The following is a 21,291-nucleotide window of genomic DNA, read 5'->3' as shown; positions in this document are numbered from 1 at the left end:
ATATATTTCTGTATCTGTATATAGACATATTACATTCTAATACATAAATAATAGATACAAATTTATACATACATCTATATATAAATATGTGCCTATAGATGTGTATACACATATGTATGCATAAATTTATACAGATATAAAATTATACATTTTAGCCCATGCCATTTTAAACCAAAATGAATTTCAAAGATGACAACACATTCTTCTAAAAAGCTGCGTTCAACAGAAGATTCAATGTTGTTAAATGAAATATATTATTCAGTGTTACTAAATGTTTACTAGTCAAAGGTTTGGAGTTTGTTTTGAATGAAAAGGTTATAGGGTTATCAAAACTTTTACCAAAAAAACCAAAATAACAAAACAACAACACTATGAAAGCTTACCTCATACCATAAAGACTTCCCAAGAAAGGAATTAAATTCCCATCTCATTAAGGACTGAATTATAGTTAGCTGTTCTGTTGTAATCCTAGAGAGCTTCAAGCCACTGTTGTTTCTCCTTTGCTCAACATAATTCCAGGCAACAGTTCCTATGTGCCCTGAAGGTAAAGTCCTAACAATTGCTCTAGTTCCAGTATAAACTGATTTTTTAACCTCTTTATCATTTTTACAGAAACGTCTTACTAATAAAGTAGAACGTTCCTTTTTGGTTCTAAAAAAATCCTCTTCCATCTCCTCTTCACAGTTATCATTACAGTCTTCAAAGTGGCTCAGAAATGGCTTTGAGGGCATTCTTCCAGTAAAGTTATTTCCACAGATGTTGTGACCTGAGCATACCACTTTAACCCTTCGTGGTGCTCTCTCCAGACATAAATACTTATCCCTTAAAGCATCTTCAAACAACTGCTGCCCATTTTCATTCTCACAATTATTTGTCAACTCCATTAATCTGCAAGTGCAAGCTGGGGAACCAGTGGTGTTACCATCGCCAACACTTACTGCCTGCAAGCAGTCATCCAAAATGAAGCTGTTGTGTAAACTGCACAAAGCCCTTGAGATATTCCTTTCACTAGCACAATGAAAGTGAAAAAAGGCCACTTGATCAGTATCATTGCTGTCATTCTTATTTACTGCTGTCTGGGTTCTTAACGAAGGTCCATTCATTTTCAACTGAATTTCAGCAAGCATGGCTCTTTCCAGTGAAACAGGAATTCCAGTTCCCAGGCATGCCTCTCCTCCTGCTAAAGGATCACAAGATTTATACAACTGACTGCATGGGGTATTGCTCTTGTAGTTTTTCTGTACAATGTTACAGTTAATATTAAGAAATTCCACTGAATCAGGGATGGAACTGTTCTTCTCCCAGAATTTTTTGTTACTGTTGTCATTAGTCAGTTTTTCTTTTGCCAGAGAGAATATTTTGGGCACTGAGCCCTGAAGACTTTCTTCTTCAAGTCTGTGTAAGTATGAGAGCGCGTGTGTGGTTTGCCTTCCCGGACTGGCAGTATGTCTTTTTATAACACTAGTGTCCAAAGCATTTTCAGTATTTTCATCTCCAGCTGACTGAGCAGGTATCACTTTACCCTGTACCACAGGGATGAGAACAGATGCTGTCATCTCCTCAGAGGTCATCTTGACACAATCTCTAGTTGCTAGATGTGTGTTGGGGATGGAGGGGGTGAGGGGGCACACGTCTACCTATCCTCACACCATGATTTCAGTGTAATGAAACACTCAGTGCTAAATAATCAGAGAACACATGGCAAACTATTCACTGACTACTTGTTCTTTTTGAACCGGGTTTTAAAAAAAAGTAAATTTTTTGGCTGTTGGGCTCCTAGGCTTTCCCAACCTTGGATTACTGGCATGAAATACAAACATTTTTAAACCAGCTTCTTATGTGACGTAGCCATTCGGCTTGTCTCTTCCCACAATTAATTCTTCTGTCATATGTAGCACATACACTGTTGCCTCAGGTTGTAGAAGATGACCAAACATATTACCCATGTCAAAGATGCATCTCCCCATAGGGCATCGAAAATGTTGGTTTTCTGTAAAGAAAAGAAATATATATATATATAGTGAACAGAATTATGGCACAAAATCCACCTCTACAACAGAAACACAAAACAACAGAAATTAATTATACTGAGATCTAGAGAATTCCAAAATACACATTTAAATCTCTCTTAAAGTCTCACTTTAGAATTTGGGGAAATCAAAGTTGTGGTTTATGTATCTAAACAGCTGTCTTCACTTTACTATGGAAACCTCCATGACTGCAGAAAACTAATTTTACTGAAGCTGTAACACTGAAATTGAACATAGAGGATATATATAAAGAGAAAAAAAGAAATGTATTTTCTATAATTTTCCTGACTTATAGCCAGGATAAGTTAAAATGTTTTGAAGAACAAAATAATTTTTCAACCTACACTGTCTTTTAAAACTATTTTTTGGGTTTTTTCTGTTACGAACTGACCTCTTACCACAACCACAATTGCTCTGGTGTTGTTACGTGAGTTTTGTTTTTGTTAAAATTTACATTGTTGCCATGAAATCATGAAGAACACTGTATTTTTGCCAGAAGTTTACAACTGAAAAAAAGCACGAAAGCAGAGTAGTGTAAAAGACTGAAATATTACCAGTAACCTTTCTGACCCCTTTACTCGTATGCCTTAAAATAAAAAGCTAACCTGCCCTTCACTGTTGCCATTAATTCTCAGTTTCTTTCCTGCAAATCGCATGGTAGAAGTAAATCTTGGAATCAGAAAATAGCTCAGCAAAGGAAATAGAAGAATAAAAGATACACGCTCAGATAAATCACGGAAAATTAAAATTAAACAAATATACACTTACGTTTCAATTTATCACATGTAATGTTTAAAAACGTTACATGTATTATTAAAAATGTGGAAAATGCAGAAAGTTATATTAAGGCCTAAGTTTATTAAAACAGTCTAAATTCAATAGAAGCAAGAAAAAAAAAAAAACCTAACTTTGAAACCAGTAGCAAAACGTATCACATAACTGAGGCAAATCACTGGCTAGGTACAATAATTTGACTACTGAATTGATCAATTAAATGTTGACTCAGGCACTACCCACATAAGCAGAAAGAACTACCTTCTTCAGTTCATGCAGTTTAGCTAAGCATAATAGTTAAATCATCTGTAGTTGATAAAACAACTAGGAATGACGTCAGGGATAACATCAGGAAAGCTTAATAATGAAAGTAATTTGAAGTGTAAAATATATTTTGATTCTCAGTAACTGTGATTAACAATTTTATTTTAATCCACTTCAGAGTGTCAGCTTTCATTTTTACTGATTGCTAATCTCCATCCAAAAGCAGTCTGGCACAAATCAAAAGGTAAACCACACTCTTTAGTTAACAGGGTATTTGATATGCTATTTTTTCACAAAATGAAATGCAAAAGTATAACTAAATGTACAGTTTTTCAGGGGGTGGGGCGGTGGGGTAGTGGTGTTCATCAGAAAATAAAAACAAATTTAAGAAAAGTTACATTTTGCTAAAAATACATGGCTTTAAAGTTTCCTAGTCACTGAACAGCATCCTTTCTTCAGTAGCTACTATAAATGCAAGGAAAAAGAGAATGCAATTTAATATTTCAATCAAGATTTCAGTTTTATTGGTTCAACAACAGAAGACAGATCAGGGAGGGTCCCAAAGGCAAGTGACAGAGACAGAACAAAGAGCCACAAGTTTTGCATTCTCCACACATGACAAAATGCATGTGCATGCCAGATCAGCTACAGGACAGTCAGGATGGAAAACCCTGGTTCTGTACAAAAGATTTTGCACCAGAAAGGAAAATAAAAGCTACAGTTCATAGAAAAGTTATGTAGAAGGAGATTGCAGTAGTTGGACAGAGTGGTGGGAGCAGGAATTAAACTGGAGTCATGTTACCAACACAGCTCAGAAAGCACGCTATAAAATACTGCACCAATACAACTGTAGAGGATATACAATAAGAAACCAACACCCAAGCAATTCTTTAAGTCTACATTCCCTGATAGTCCCTCTATCATTAAATTGTACCCCAAAGTTCACTTTAGGTCACTTTATTCAATCTTATCTATGTCACTTTTAAAAACAAAACCAAAACCCCAACACACTTAAGCACACACAAACAGAAAAGTACTTCAGCAATTACCTTATTCTACCATTTCCTACCGCTCTTCCCTGTTCTTCCTCTTTAAATCCCCAGCTAACAGCTTACCTAACTTTTTGCCACTACACACTTGAAAACTGTAAGCAAACCATCTAGAAATGTTTCCATCTTATTTCTTCTGGGAACCATTCTGTGTCTTCAAGTCCAAATCTACATATGATCATGCTGATCAAAGAAGAAAGATGTAGGCGCAGTTAAAAGGAGAAGCAGCTGTCTTTTTTTCTTGATCTCTTACTCTTCTTTCTTGCTATATCAAGTAACAATAATGCTTTGTAAAAGGTATAAAACACGCGTATGTATTGGTAATAGTCTTCAGGGCTGATTTTTTAAGGATTTTTTTCATCTATCAAAACATCCCAGTCTACTGATTCATCTTTCCTGTTTTCATCAGAAAAATTCCAGGCGACAGAATGAAAATACAAGTCACCAAAATATATTCATAAATGTAGTCTCTGTAATATTGCTAAGCCAGGAATAAAAGTTAATGGAATGAACCGTCACTGTAAATAATGTACCTCTTATTACTCTGGTTGCCAAATCAAATTCTTACAAAACATCATCACTCTACAAGGCAAAAGAAGACAACATCATTATGCAACTTTAACATCACAGAATGAAGCTGTGATCACAAAACTGGCTGTGTCAACTTGAACTTTTTTATATCGATCTTTACGGAGAAACCTAAAAAAAAAAAAAAAAGTCATATCACTGATTTGCTTCTGTAAACAGAAATCTGCTAAAACCAGAGGTCCATTCATATCCCAGACTCTCCACAACGCTCATTCAGAGGCCAGGACTGATCTTCCACAGTCCTCCTTCCTTCAGCATCATTCTCCCACCTCTTTATTATGCCAAAGTGTCCCAAACTGCCTCTCTGAGCTCTTTTTCTTTTCTCTAGAAACTATCTCAAATCTTACCCAACAGTGGTTTTGTTGGTCACCTCTCTCCTCAACTCCAGAGGCTCCAGGCCTACCCATGAATTGACTCCTCTCCACCAGCACCACTCCACCTATCCATGCCTATGTTTGAAATCCACCTCACCAAGAATAATGTCTGCTTAAGAAGCTCCCTGTCTGTGTCCAGCTGTTCCCATCCTCTCACGACCATTGCAACCTGATAGGGAACCAATCCATCTCAAGAATTTTTTTGCTCAAGTTACTTCACAGCTAGATCATTTTCCAATTCCAGTTCATGTACAGTTGTACTAACGTGTGCTGCAAAAGCACAAGGGAGAAAAGGAGCAGCACAGGCAAGGGAGGAAAATGCTGCTGTCATGGTTAAGTTGTTTAAACATTTCTGCAACCTGCAAACGTAATCTGATGCTTCAGCTATGTCAATTTAGAAAGTAGCTGCCACCAAAGCTGGCAGACTCTCTCCTTCCTTCACTCTTGACCTCTGGCCCCCATTTCCCCCATCTCATGCATCTAGACATCATGAGTCCACAGAGTTAAGTTGATTCAGCTGCCTGGTTTGTAAGGAAATTCCTCTTTTCATCCAAATGAATTGACTCACCTTGTGGCCACATGATCACTATATTCCACGAAAAGGAAATTAGCAATGCCTGGTAAGGACCACACTTCTCAGTATTAGCTTCAGTTTAGATCATGTCTGTATTATGTCTAAATGCACCCTGAACATAACAGACTAAGAGAAAAGTTATCTAGAGTATGAGTATGCCAAAGTCTAATGAAAGAGCAAGTAAAAACCATGATGGTAGAGCCTCTGATCTATGGACAACTGCAAAAATAACTGAAGCTGCAGCTCTGCTGAACAGATGACACAGGTTTCATGTATCCCCCACTACACTCTTCTCAGTCTCTGCCTTCCACTGTAATCAACAGATTTCAATTCACTGTGCCCAGCAAATGCCTTAAACCATTGGAATTCATTAGACATGTTAAGAAGTGTGTTAAGACAGCGTTATAAATGCTGTCAAGTGTAAAACTCACAAGCTCAACCAATAAAATAGGATTCTGTCACTTCCTGTAAAATTGCAGAATTATCCCCCCCCCGTGGCTTCTCTTCCTTTCTTGCATATGGGTGGCCAAAACCTAGATCCTCATACAACCATATACATGCATTTGCATGTAAAAACAATGCTGAAATTATTGAAAATCATATTCTTCTTGTTGCATATTCAACTCAAAACACAAAAAGCACATGAAAGACAGCTAAGCTTGCACTGTAATTCAACACATGCTGACATTTTCTAAAGCACTAGATTAACTGATAAAATCCATTAATAACTACACTAGTTCATTTTACAAGGCTTAAGTTATGTCAGAAATTTAATGAGCTCCTATCAATAAAGGAAAGTAAGAATATAAGAAAACAGATCTAGTTTTAGTGAATCATCCTGGATGCAGAGGTCATCCAACAAAGACAAATGAATAATTAAAGTAAACCATCTGGCAACCTTTCAGCACACACATTCACAAAATGTATTATATCTGAAAACATGTGATAAAAACCTAATTAGTCTACTTTTTTTTTTAAACTGCTGCATACACTTTATGTGCAAGCTGGTTCTAGTTAGTATTAATAATAACTAATAAAAATATTTAATAATTCCTTATTCCTCTGCCATCTGGAATTAACGTCTGCAACAGCCTAGGTAAAACATCCAACATAATCAAAGACTGTAAAACTGTATTAATTTACCATCAGTTTAACCTATAATTCATTACTCGAGCTAATTGCCTTTTGAAGTCAGCAGGAATTCTGCTTCAGAGAAAAAAAAAAGACAGTATGCCAAGACTTACACTATTATTTAGTCTAAGGAAAGGCATATGAAGGATCAGAACCATCAAATAATGTGGTAAGTTAGAAAGCTTTTCAACTCTAGGCTATCAAAGAAAATATTAGATAAATATTTGAGAACGCTGGTTGGACTGTGGCAAGAAGCAGCAACTGTATGAGGTACAAATGGGGGATGGATCTCATAGTAGAAACGGAGATTGTTTAGAGAAGTTGCGTGCTGCCAGAGATGCCAATGCAACTCAGTATGTAGGATGCTGCGGGAGCTCCATGGGGAACTCAGCAAACACCTGGTAGGGGCCAAGATCATGGGTGCAGAGAATGAGGGGGACTGACAAACAAACACGTGACATTACAAAACACATACTGATAGTTTCCATGGCCAAACTGCTATTGGACTGGGACAGAAGGTAATTCAAGAAAGCTAAAGGGCAAATGAAGGCAGCCTGACAATTCTCCCTTCTTCCCCGGCTTCACTGGGACGTCTATAGCTGTCTCTCCAACTTTCATCCTACATGTTAAATACACACAGTGACTATCTATCTGAAAAAAAGATGTTTCAGTAATTTGAATTAATTTTTTGTGTGCTAAGTATTTGCACAGCATCTAAGGCAGAAGCAATCACTAAGAGATTCTTGGGAAACTGTAAACTACAGAAATAATTTGGCATGGTAAATAGATACAAAACTACTGATCATCTCTTCCACATTACCCCAAAACCTGTATCTAAACAATATAATCACAGTTTAAGCCCTTAAGGAAATAACTGATTCATGAGGAAAATTGTTTGTGTACTACAACTATCCATTTACAACTTTTAAAACAACACTTACTAAGCTTCTTTTTTTTTTAAGTAAATAAGCTACAGTTTGTTCCAGACCAATTCCTAAAACAGAATAAGAAAGCCACATTTATTAACCCCTCTTTACTTCATCCTGTATCTTGCACACTACTAGTTTTTCATTGTAGTGTCTTATCCCAGAAACAAGCAGAAGATACAAGAACAGGGCACCAACAGGTCATCAGTTTTCTAAACCTTTCTTCTGCCCAGGGAACCACAGGCAAATAGTAAGGAGGAAATAGCCAGACTCTTAAGAATCACTGAAGATGAATAAAAACACTATTTGAACAGTTGGAAGCAAGTTATAACAACATTTCATTTGGCACAGAGCATCATGCCGAACCTCAGATTTACGATCAGTATCTGTTTCAACAACAAAAAAATCAAAGAACCACAGTATTTATGTATCCTGTCAAGTTAAGTCTTTTTTCTAATTTCTAGAATACTTATCTAAACACGATCAAGTATTAGATGTCTCAAATTATTCAAACGTCTGCCAGACGGTGAACCCTCTCAATTGCCTCATCATTCATCACTGCATTAAGACAGAATTTGAAGCTACTGCCAGATACCAGCTCCACTCTATTTTTTTACAGAAATTTTTCTGTATGAAGAGATGCACTGAGAGAATCCAAAACTGAATTTATCTTACTGTCAAGGGTCAGTCCTTTATTTCTTTGTAGACCTGATCTGCAATAAGCTGTTTAAATAAACTTTCTGATCAGTGGTTACCTGAATTTCATGCTAAGTGACCTTATCTGAAAGCTGTAATTTCATCATTGACACTCAGATGAATGAGTCCCATCTGAGATGCATGACAACTCTTACCATTAAAGGCAGGACTATCCTTCTCCATCTTTGAACAAGTACTACTGGAGTAATTTCCTTGACTTTTTGAAAAGCTGAGAACAGTCTTAAATGGGTGAAAAATATTTTGGAGCACTGAGTCTCACACTCACAGGAAAATGGAGTGCAGCGGAATTTAAAACAAAAATCTTCAAAGCACAGAATTCAACAAACTTCACACTGGTAAACAGAATCTCTTTGAAAGATAAGATAAATTATAAATGAATACAAAATAACTAACAATTAATAAAATGTATTATAGAAAAGACAAGGACAAATACTATAGTTCCCGTTTTTCTTCTGTGTATTAAGAAATAAAATAAACAAAAAAACCCAAGTAAAAGACAAATGGACCAGTGCATCAGGATTCCTTTTAAGACTTAAGAATTCAAAAAAGAATCATACAAACCATGCAAAAAAGAACAAGATTAAAGATGAGTTTTGAAGTTTAAGCCGACCTACTGGCAAGCTCCAGCCAAAGAGGCATATCCCTCATCCCCTGTCACCTTCAGTGAAGTATTTTCACCGTCTCCTGAACAGGAACTCCTGCAGGGAAGGGAATCAATTGATCCAGAGGAAAACTAACCCAGGAAAAAAAGAAAGACTAGTCTTCAGGCAGTATTACCTGATGCCACTCACAACACAATGATCATAGAAGTTGACAGACAGTGCAAGCATAAAGCATGGTGGAGAGCTGAGGGAAAATCCAAGACCTGAGTAGAAATATATCTGCAGTATCCCACATTGAGACAGCCGTAATGAGTCATCAAAATACATCCTAAAAACTAACCTATAGGAACATGGACATTCAAGTTTAAAAATCTGAGAGGTTAAAGCAACACAAGTTGCAACTGACAAATAAGATAAAACACAACAAAACAAAGACTGTAAGGAATGTTCCGTTATTCAAATGTAGTACAAAACAGTAAGAATGGTACTACCTGAAATGTTCAACAATTTTTCAGAATTCAGGAATTATTCTCTCCTTCACTGGCATTACTCATATAATTCATTATTTATAGTTTCAACATAAAAAATCATCTTGTTCTAAAGGAGATTTGAAAACACCGCTACCAAAACCAAATACGCACCACAGTGATCTTGAAAACCAGGAGCACCAACCCAATTCTCCGGAGTTACATTCTTCAGAGTTATTAACTATAGCAAATTAACTCTATCCCAACCAAAACCAGGACATAAACGAATCAATTCTTCTGCTGTCCCTTATCTGATCATCATCAAATTAGACCTAAATATGTTTAAAGCTAATACAGAGTTACACATCTTAACCACGCTCTCCCAATTTTAAATCATAAAAAATTCTCTAGTGCAACTGCTGCACAGACTTGAGAGTACCTGATTAGCTAAGCAAAGGGAACATGCCCTCAAAAGGAAGCGTAATGCAAACTTGCTTACAGAATTGCATTTTCACTACATGAAATTCAGCTGAAAACATAACAAAGATGGCACATCATAAGCCAAATAAAACTTTAAAAATTAAAAATTAAAATGTAAGGAATTCCTCTTAGAAGAAATGAAACAAGATTTTAAACACCTCCAAGCATCAAATAAAAACAGGAAATGCCATTCAGTAAAGCAAAATTAACAAAGTAACCTTCTTGATCAGCAGTAAGAATTACTATGATAAAATTAAAGTATCTTGTAAAAACAAAGGAAAAAAGGCAGAAAGGAATCCTAGATGAGAAAGCTAACTACTTATTTTAGTGGAGTTTTTAACAGTTCAAGCAGTATCAGCTGAGCAGGATCACCTTCCTACAGTGTCATAAACACGTTTTATTTAGTCAACTTACCAGACTTTTTCAGAAAAGATTCGGTCAACCCCCCTACACCATCCTCAATATCTTCTGTTCACTATATCCATCAGGGTTAAAAATCACTGTATTAAAAATACAAATGTTTTCCACCCATATACTCTACTGAAAATTTTTCACTTTGAAGTCAAATGTGAGATCAAGCGACTGAAGAGCAGCTGAAACCTGTCTCAGACATGCAGATAGAAAAAACAAGATACAAGGGACATGATTTAAATTGGGCAGCAGGTTTATTAACCTTTTCACCTGGCAACAACTTGCACTATGCAGACAGTGATTTGCCCTTCATCAGTTCCACATGGTGGTCTGCCATCAGTTCTCCACAGCTGATCCCTATACCAATTAGAGGGTCCTCATTGCCCTTCTTCTTTGCATGAATACCCACCTAAGGAAAGGGGGCTGTCATTTTCAACATCAAAACATAGCAAACCCCAATACTCCTTTCCGTCTTCTGTACAAACTACTTTCTTCTAATTTCATTCTAACCTCAGTTTACCCCCGAACTGAACTGCTATGAAGGAACATATGCACTGGACACAACACAAAAAGACATGGGCAAGTACCAGGCTTGTCTCTTCCAACCCCAAGTGTCTGGCTAGTTAGCTCAGTGTTTAACGTGGGGATTCACTGAGCCTAGTAACACATTACTCTTGCCACGAGGTCAGAACTGCCTCACTCAGGCCCACCAAGGATCTTGTATAGGGATCTGCAGTGAACAGCAATTGCCCACATGTTCTGTGTGTATTTGAGTACCAACAATCAATCAATCATTCAGATCCTCTAAAAAACCTAGAGCTCCAAGCTGGTAAATAATTCAGCCATCATCCTATTTCAAGGCTTTTTCCACCTTTGAAGGTTTTATGGTTCCCCTGGTCTCAATGTCATCATTCACATCTTCATTTTATCCCTTAACTAGTTCAAGTTCTATACACATATCTTCATTCATGTGGTTTCTCTTTAGTCAATTTATGCCATTTCTCCTCAGCTGATAAAGCACAGCAAGTTCCTTCTCTAAGGCCACCCAGTGTTAAATATGTTGGAAAATAACAGGAGGATTTTCTGCTGATCAGGAATCCAAGTGAAGTCCCAGAAACAGAAGTGAAGAAGCAGAAGTGGAGGGGGTTTGTGCACAATGAATCTCGATTACAAAATATTTTTAAAATAGAACAAATGGTGTTTCTGTTAACATATGAACGAAAATCACTGTTGTCATCAAAATACAAATAATAAATATGGGGGAAATGGTTGTATGTATTTCCTGTCATTTGCCAATCACTTCTGTGGCCTTGAAATGTTAATATAAAATGGAAAGCTTACATGCAAACATTCCTGTTCTGAGGACTGGGTTATCACATTCAAAATCTGCCACTTTGAAACATTAACAGTTTACAACTCCAAAAAGTCAACAGTAACCTGGGACTATATACTAACGTCATTTTTAAACGTGGTATATTCCCTCCATTCTAGTTTCTATCAAACTCTCTCTTCAAAGAATCATAATCACATATAAACTCAGCATGTGAGCAGGAAAAATTGTATTATTTGAAAGACAGACAAGTTCCTGAGTGCAAAGGGAAAGTAAGTAGGAAATTGACTGCAAGCCTTCACTTGCAAAACAACATCCAAACACAGATTCACAACGGCACACCAGCGACAGAACTGAGTGCTTCGTGCTCTGACCTGATTCTTTTCCTGCTACACCTGTAGAAGATTACTTCAGAGATGCTACCCTGACCAAAGGATACTGTTTGTCTAAGTCAGCTGCTTCAAGCCTTCAGAAGTTAATGCCTTGGTCACCCAGCCACTGGCCCAGCCCTAGAGCAGACAGATCCTTTCAGACTAGTGGACAGGGTTCAGACATCACAGCATGCCAACCACACTCCACGCCCTGCCTGCAGCACCACCTATGTCTCCCAGCAAGGTTTCTCTCCCTGCACTGGGATCCAAGCTTCAGTAGAGATAGAAACCAACACACCAGTTTCTATAGAAGTAGCTTTATTTACCTGGACACTGTAGTAACAAGTACTAATCCAGAGGACATCCAAGCCTTAGCTCAACAGCTTGTAACTGAGTGACCATTCAGCCTCAAGATAAAGAACCATTTCCCAAATACCCTAACATCATTATCTCTCATCCTCCATCTTCCTAAAGTAATACCAGAGAGCTTAGCATCACAAAGAAATCTGTGCCCTTCCAGCGGGAACCTCCAGCCCCAGCAATCCTCTTTCTTACCTAGTTCCAGCTAACAGCAAAGCACCACAAAGGTAGCCTTCCCATCTGAGTTCATCTAGTATTTCTGCCCAGTGTGAAACCATAACTTTAAGGGACTTACAAGTGGCACACTGACATATATTTCAATAAACTGCAACTGCACCTTGCCATTAAAAACTGTCAACCTGCCAAAGTTTTAAGATTACTCTGAACCAAGTCACACAATAAGCAACAAGATCAAACACCTCAGGTTCCTTGTCTTGTTTGTTCTTCCTCACAGCACCCTTCTTGTGTGAGCATCCAAGTCCTCTCTCATTTCCCTCTCTCTCTCTCCGTCCTTTATAGCTGTAATCCTAGCCACACTGGTGAGAACAGAACAAACCTGTAATAAAAGTATTTCTGACTACTAAAATGTATGATGGTATGTTAGAGGCACATATATCACTACAGCTTATCTTCTGTAAATTTAAGTTAACACTTTTATTCACAGTATGCTAAACCACAGCAGTCCTATTGAAAACATCATTTGAGTAGTAACTTATATATTATTGCTCAGCTGTCATAACTGCAACAAGAGTGAGGCTGAAACCCCAGTATAAGTTTCAAATAAAAATGAAAAGGTAATCTGTATGTGAACAAGAGCTCAGTCATTTGTCAATCTATGCATTTACATTTTAGTTCTAGAAAAGCAAAGAAAAATATTTCAAATGCTGAAAACTAACACTATTAAATTACTGCACCACTCTTGCACTTTCTCAAAATACATTTTCTTTGTGTACCATTCCTGACCTATGCATACCATTCACTCAGAAATCATAATATTTAGTCCCTTAATATTTTTACTTTCTCTTTTGATTATCTGCTATTTCATCTGCATATTATTATCATGCCTAATAGAGAATGCAAGAGAAAAAAACCCACATCATTCTCTGGGAGAAAGCCTGACATCTGACTCATTCAAGTCATGAAGTAATCTCTAAGATGTTGGCTCTTGCCAGAATTAAATGTGCAAGCAGCAAGCCACCACACAACTGCAAATTATTTTTTGCAACATTACAAGATATTTACTATACTAACATACGAGGTCATTACCAACATAATCAACTTTAAATGATCACTTCAAATTAAATGTTTTAGTATTTTAAAACTCTTGTAGGCATCATTGTAATTCACACTATAAATACTAGTTATTCAGTCTTAATAAATAAATAAATAGGAAGGAAATACACCCAGGATCAAAATTATGAGGTTTCTTTTATAATATACTGTCACATCTTCCAGGACAAATGGAACAAGACACAGAGAAATTCTATGTTTACAGCAGCTTCCATGCTCCTTAAGCTTCACCTGCATTTCTTTCTTAACCTATTTGAAGGAGAAACATGCGTGAGGATCAACACAGCATGTCTTCATATATGATTATGACACATTCAGACAATCTTTTATTTGAGGATCTTTAAAATAATTGGAATGAATATCTGTATCCTTGCTGAGCAAATACAGATTTATTTGCTTTTCTTGGTTACCTTTCAAAGCCTCTATGAAAGCAGTCCATTAAGTATTTCTGACTAGTTGTGAGATTCCCGACTAGAAACTGTGGCTTATAATTGTTCACTTGGCCTTCACCATTTCTTTTGGGATAAAAAGATAACCTTCAGCAAGTGTTCAGCTTAATTGCAGTCATCATAACACAGCTCATTTGAGTAGTACAGTTGAGCTCCTTGCTTCAAGGAAGTTGGAATTCTAAATATGAAAATCTGCTTCCCTGATAAGACGCGGCTTTATCCCAGATTTTTCGTCTCCTTCAGTCTTCACAACATAGTTAATTGGGATAAGAACGTGTGGCAAAAGCTAGTTCTATACTTATCAAATGCAAACAATCACTTGTTCAAAGTTTTTTACATTTCTTAAAAGTTCTTGTACTTTCAGCTGAACAGATGGAATGCAACTTTAACACTGTGAAGTTCTTGGTAAAATCAATGGATAAGTATTTCAGAGGATATTTAATGACCACGTAGAGTATTCAGTTGCTAAAGGTACACTTTAAAATAGAACACATAACAAGCATTATATTCCTTAGTTATTTCTAGAAGTAATGAATTCTGAATAATGGTGACAAGGAGAATCCAGTTCCAACTGAAGGTCTTCTTACATTTGGGGTACTACTATGGACTTTTTTCTATGTGGACCCTCTGCTAATGTGTGAGCTCTCACAGCAATTCTTCACAGACAGGATGATGTAGAGAACTTATCTTCTATGACTGAGTAACATCTACATAAAATTTGTTGAGTCTTTAGCACTTTTGAGACCTGCACTTTTGCAATAAACCTGATTGCTACAGGACAAGTTAAAAGTTGGAAGAAAAGACATACAGACACACAGTGTGACTGTACAAAGTCATTCCCATAAGGAACCAGGGTAAAAATTGCAGCTCATAACTTGGAAAAGGACACTTCCTTCTCTGAAACACCCTTTTTTATTTTCACATAAGCAGCAATACGTGCCAGAGACTCTGCTAGTATCCAAACAACACTGCTTCACTAAAATCTGAAAATGCTACTAGGAAATCTTGTTGGGTTTTTTACCCTTTGTATGTATACATTCCACTATTCATATGCCTCAGTAATAATGTATTGTGTAAATACGAGTGTTATATATATAGGCAACACTTTCTCAGTCAAGTGGATTAGTTTGCATCCATCTGATTGTGCATCCCTGCTGCTAACACATTTCTTAACATCCTTGTATTTAGCGCAAAAAGGTCCTAGAAGGGAGGAGGTATACACATATATGCCTGATGTATACCTTAAGAGTGAGCAGAGGAGAAGGGAGAGCACCAGAGAGAAAACAGTCAGTGCACAGTTAAACGAGCGTAAGAACTCAACCACAAAGGGACTGTAAAAGATAACAAACAAGCCAACGCCTGGCGAAACACCCAAGGTTATTTCTGCTGTAACACTTAAACAAGATGCAACTACTCCATTTTCTGTAACGTACTTGGGTATGATAATGACAGACCAATGCTGCAACTAGCACAACAAAGTGCGATGCTAACCCAGGACGAGATTATTGCAGACGTCTGTCAGAGGGAGGGTCAAGGCCCCAAGCACACCACATCCTTAAATGCGATAATCAGCCCCATTTGTATCCCCCATCAACAGGCCCAGGAGCCATTTCAGCTCAGGACTGTCCTAGGCTAGGAATACATCACTGGCAGCTCTGGGCCCAGGCCCTGTTCTCTGCTGCTCCTGAGCTCTCTATCAGACCTGCCAGACTGACGTTGGGACCTGACACATCTGCTGGTGCTGGTCCTGACACAAGCGGGCTGTGGCAGAGCCCCAGCCCCCAGCTCGTCCTCCCCCAGCTCCCAACAAGGGAGGTCACTGGCCTCACCATCGGGCATGACCACAGCCTCACCACAAATGATAAAAAGAAGTTGAGGAAGCGCTGTGATCAGGTAACACCCGAAGAGCACAACAAACACTGAATTTCCTATGTTGCCTGCAAGGCCAGGAGCAGGGGTGAGGAGGTTACTCTGAAACATGGAATCGAATGCTGTCAGGCCAGTATGGAGGCAGCAAACTAAAAGATAAGGAGCAGCCCAAGGCCTTGTAGTCAGGCTCCTTGTGGGCAAGATGGCAACACTGACTTCATCCTGCTGAGGAGAAAAAACAACAGGCTAGATGCAGGAGGCTCACCTGCAGGACTGATCATTCAAACCAACAATGACCTTAGCAGGCAGCTGAGTGCATTATGAAGTAATAACTGGCACGAGAAAACATCCCTGAGGGGAGGCAAAGCAGCAATGAAAACTAATGGTCTGCGCAATCTACACCAGTTTGGAACAAAACAATGGCTGATGCTCTAGCAGCAGTGCTCCGAGTACAACAAAAACCTATTTACTTTCAAAACAGAGCAAAAAAAAAACCCAAACTGTTTCAAGACAGTCTGTAAGGCAGTGTATACCAGTGGCTGGCCACAACTGGTCAAGTTCATTGAAGATACATAGAGGCAGTGTTTTTAAATGGTAATTCAGTGAGGGTATCATCACCTGTACCAGCACTCACAAGGTGCAAGAGGCAGTCTGAAGCTTTTTTCCAACTAAAATCTCACATACTATATGGAGTTCTTTGTTATTGCTTTCCTGTAAGTAGCCTTCTGGTTGTTGGGAGGCCAACAAGGAAGAAGCAGATAATGCATGAGAACTCAGGTGAGAAGAAAAAAAAAATAGTATCTATACATCTAGAATAAAGTTCATGGATAACAGTAGATGACCTATGAGGAAACAAATATAAAACCAGCACACATAAATGAAAGCAGATCAACCTGTCCTCTGAGATTTCAAATACTTTCATCTATGTTCTTAGGCATGCTACTGCCACACCTCAAAAGTTACCTGTTCCTGCAAATCCTTTTCATTTCTGTCTTTTCCAAACCAACTGGCATCCCTCAAGTTCTAGGGCTTGGGGGGGGAAGCTTTTTTTTAAAAAAAGTCAGTAGTCCTCTTATTTTGTTATGAACGTACCTTGCAAACTGTTAATTGTCTCCTCTGCCCTGCTCTTGTTAATTTAGCACAGACCATGTCACTCAGACTCCCTATATATTCAAGACATCTTTTTATTGACTTCCAAAGCTACTAAAAACTATTTACTGAATACTGCTTTGCCTTTTTACCTGCCTTTAAAGGTAGCTAAAAATAAAATCAGTAGAATGAAATTCAGTTTAGGAAAGGCAAGCTCTACCTTCAAAAACAAAATCTACTGTAGACCTCTCAAAGTATTTGACAAACTTAGAATGGCTCCTGAGAGTAATCTGAGAATAGGTTAAATTAGAAACAGACAGCACAGTCCTCACACTAAGGTCTTCATTAATTCTATATAGCTTTCTGGCTTTATAATCTTCAATACTGGCTGGTTTTATTTAAGCATTCTAATGCTGTTATAAAAGCAGAAACAGCTATGGAAGTAATAACGCTTACAGTACTATAATGTATCAACATATTTTTGAAATACAGTTTATGCATTTCATCACTTCTTATTTTACATGTGACATCTCTGAAAAATAAAAACTATACCCACTACAGAAAATATGCCATAACTGTTAAGAAAAAGCCAACAGTCAGATGTGCATTATTTATATAACTGTATAACAGTTATATATGATACAGGGGTGCATAATTATCACCTATAATAACCACAAAAACAAAAACCCTTGGTTTTCATGATTCATTCACCAGGAAAAAAATACATAGCAACCTCTATATAGTACAGTTACGGTAAGAAGAATGTGCAAGAGGTATTACCACTGTAGTACTTTAAAAATCAATATTCTGGATTTTAATGCTTTAAATTCAAATATTTGCTAATAATTAATTCAATATTTTAAAACCATACCAGCACATATTAAAAATAAGTCTAAAATTTATGGATAATTTGCTTTGTAACTTAATATTCTTACTTTATTTTATACAGTCGCACATCAATCAATGGATTGTCAGATAATCTGAATACTGAAAGTTTTAAAGCCCTGTATGGGAGGGGACCAGGTACATGAAGCACCTATACCCAAACACACAATAAACAGTACAATACTAGATGACAACAGTATGTACACTCTTTTAATTATACACTCATACGTACATCAAACATTTAAAAAATTAAAGAAGGTCTTCAGATTTAGTAGAAAGCATAACAGAGACAAGCCACACGCATAAAAACCATACTACAGTAGCGATGGGATTTCTTTTGTTTATATTTAAGACTAACTAGAGGAGAGAGAGAAAAAAAGAATACAGTCAAATTGATAACCAGAGGAAAAAGGCCAGGCTGATCTATAAATCTTCACTGAAGATTAGAGGCCTTTTCCTGGGGTCTTTAGGCCACATCTAGCAAGCAAGAGACTGCCAAGTCCTACCAAGAATAGGTCAGGGACTCAATACTTTCAAAAATCTGTATGTAAAAAGTTCAGAGCTTTCCTTTTTCTTTGACAGAGGCAGGGCCCCAGCTTTCATGCTTTTCTGGCAAGTAGAGGGAACATGGCCAACTTTCTTTGCATTCACTGGCCAAGAGCTGAGACAGTGTCTGTCTCAATTCAAACTTTAAAACCTTTATTGGGATGCATATGGTTGCTAACAAAATAGAGATTTACTGTAAGCAAGATGAGTAAAGTGGGAAAACTAGGAGGCAGAGGCTATCAGGCTTTTTTAAATTATCCATTGATTTCATCAAGTCGAATGCACCTGAAGTGTTTAGGACAGTTTTGTAAGTGTAAATTCAAGCAAGAACAGCAAGTGAAGAGTTTGGGGTTGGTTTTTTTTTTTGTTTGGGGCTTTTTGCTCTTCTCAATAGCATCCTCAGAGCTCAAGGGAACAGAGAAAAGCTCATAAAAGACTGACAATGTCATTATAAAGCAAAAGAAAAATAATCAGAGCACCATGTCAAGCCGGAGGAAGGCACATGAGTTTAGAGCAGAGTGACTCATGTACAGATTAGATACTTTATTGGCCATCATAGCTACAATGCTGTTATACCAAACCGTTTTACCTTGCTTTAAATCTGTGCACACACCTTTCTCACATAGTTTTACAGCTTTCCCACTAACTTGTAAGTCAACTCTTTCCAGCTTTCTATAAAGCAGACAGTTGAAGTTTAGGAGTGTATAGAAGCTGTTACACAGGATATAATACTGTGCTGTACTGTTACAACTGAGGTACATTATCTTCTGTCGTCAGAAATTTTAGTCCTAGTAACAGCTTTAGGTATCTAGCCAACAGGACAACTGACTGTTACAGACAAGTGTTTTCATTATCAACTTGCATAACAGAATAAAGACTACATGGAACAAAATGAGGGGATGACACAAACGTGGAGATAAGCTTTTGGCAATGTAGAATGACATTCACAAATTTCAAGAGAACATGCAAACTTGCTTCTTCTGGAGGGGTGGATGTGAAGACCTCCTGAAAACCCTTTAGTGTCTACACTTCCCAATCATTCCTGTGCCTACCAGGTAACAAATCTCCACACAGATGTTATGATCTGAATCTTGAAGGAGAATTCAGGCAGGCATAGTAGTGTAATACTATACAGACATTTGAAAGATGTTACTGCATATTTTAACGCTGACCTGTTTTATAGCCTGCTGTCTAGGGAACTGTTTATTTCTACAAACCACTACTGAACCTGGCTTGCAAATCTAGAATCACAGTTCAATTAGTATGGAGAATTAATTTCTAAACAGACTTCATAGTATTGCTAATTCTTACAGTCAGGTACTCAGAAAAGGCACTTGTTTTTCTAGAAGCCCCTAGTCATACCATTTTATAATTACTCATAATCTCAGCTTTAAAAACAGACCATTTAGTTATAAAAACAAGAGGAAAGTGGGAACAATAAAGCTTTAAGAATTTTAAGACCAAAAGGAAGGTTCCACATTTATTACTTTTAAGCCAAACTAATCATAGAAGGGGAAAAATAATGAGGATTTGGAACTTGATGCACTGAACAGTTGGTGCTGGTAACACAGTTTTCATAATAAAACCAGTTTGTTGGCATGTCCCCAGAATGGATTTGAATGACTTGAAAAACCTGTCTAGACTTCAGTTGTAGATACCATCCATTTATTAATACCACCAATTACCCATTCTCTTTTCTGATTCTACTGAAGATACCTAAAATTTTACTGTTCCCTTACCTTGGAAGGGTAGGAAGTACCATTTGCAGCCCAAAATATTGTTGATTTCCAAGAAATTCCCATTCCTTTGTACAAATGAATTTACAAAAAATTAATGACTTCATATTTTCCCTGATCTTCTCAAGTCATTATATCTCCTATTACACAGAAATAATAAGTTTTAAGACAGTTCCAGAATTTTCTGCACAAACATAATCACAACAAGCAATACACTCTTCCAAAAAACGTTCATAATTGAGTGACAGAAATTCAATTAAAAATAAAATATTTGCCATAGCTCAGAATTTGATGGAACAAGAAAAATTTCAGCTGACCACTGGAAAAAAAAAGGGGGGGGGGCATTTAAGAGACTCATAAACCCCTCTTACTCATGGCCCTAAACTAATGTTTTAAAAGAATATTATTTCTTTATATAAAATACAAAATGTTTTCATAACTATATAGAAACAAATTTAATCTGTGCAGCTAGATTGGTAGTTGACAATATCTGCTTAACACACACAAAAGAGAACAGTATTAACATTATACTCTCTCTATATATAGCCACTAAAGCTAGATTTTTAATGACCACAACATTCTGATACCAGGGTATTGTATATATACTTTGATTTTATTTCAGGGAAGCTAGATGAGAATGGAAACAATTTTGGGATTCTGCTGTATTCCCAAACAAGTTTAAACTCTAGATCTTAATCTACAAATGTTTTCTGGTTAAGTACTAAGAAGGCTACCAAGAAGGCTAGTTTGGCTTAGGTTAACAACAAAACAAAAAAGTAATCCTTCAACTTCACTCATTAAAAAAAAAAAAAAATCAATAAATATTTCTGTTTCATACTGCAAGTTAGTTCAACCACGGAGTAGAATCTTGTAATACAGTCTCTGAAATCTGTTTTAATAGAGCACCAAAAAACAACTTGATAGCAAAACCTGTATTTTTACATATATCATATTTCTGCCAACATGGAACAGGTAACAA

At 37.1% G+C, this 21,291-nt stretch overlaps 1 protein-coding gene across 3 annotated transcripts in view; it reads right to left on the bottom strand.

Moving 5' to 3' along the window:
- The window catches only part of PLCE1 (phospholipase C epsilon 1), a 163,799-nt gene that overhangs the window by 135,040 nt on the left and 7,468 nt on the right, over positions 1 to 21,291 (bottom strand). For all 3 annotated transcript variants that reach the window (XM_056351898.1, XM_056351897.1, XM_056351899.1), the window contains exon 2: positions 384 to 1,990. In XM_056351898.1, the coding sequence (XP_056207873.1) occupies positions 384 to 1,571 (1,188 nt within the window). In that variant the 5' untranslated portion in view covers positions 1,572 to 1,990. The remainder of the gene's footprint in view (positions 1 to 383; positions 1,991 to 21,291) is intronic.

This window comes from Falco biarmicus, chromosome 9, assembly GCF_023638135.1.
Source record: "Falco biarmicus isolate bFalBia1 chromosome 9, bFalBia1.pri, whole genome shotgun sequence".
In the NCBI taxonomy this organism is placed as follows: Eukaryota; Metazoa; Chordata; class Aves; order Falconiformes; family Falconidae; genus Falco; species Falco biarmicus.
This window is presented reverse-complemented; position numbering and strand designations above follow the sequence as displayed.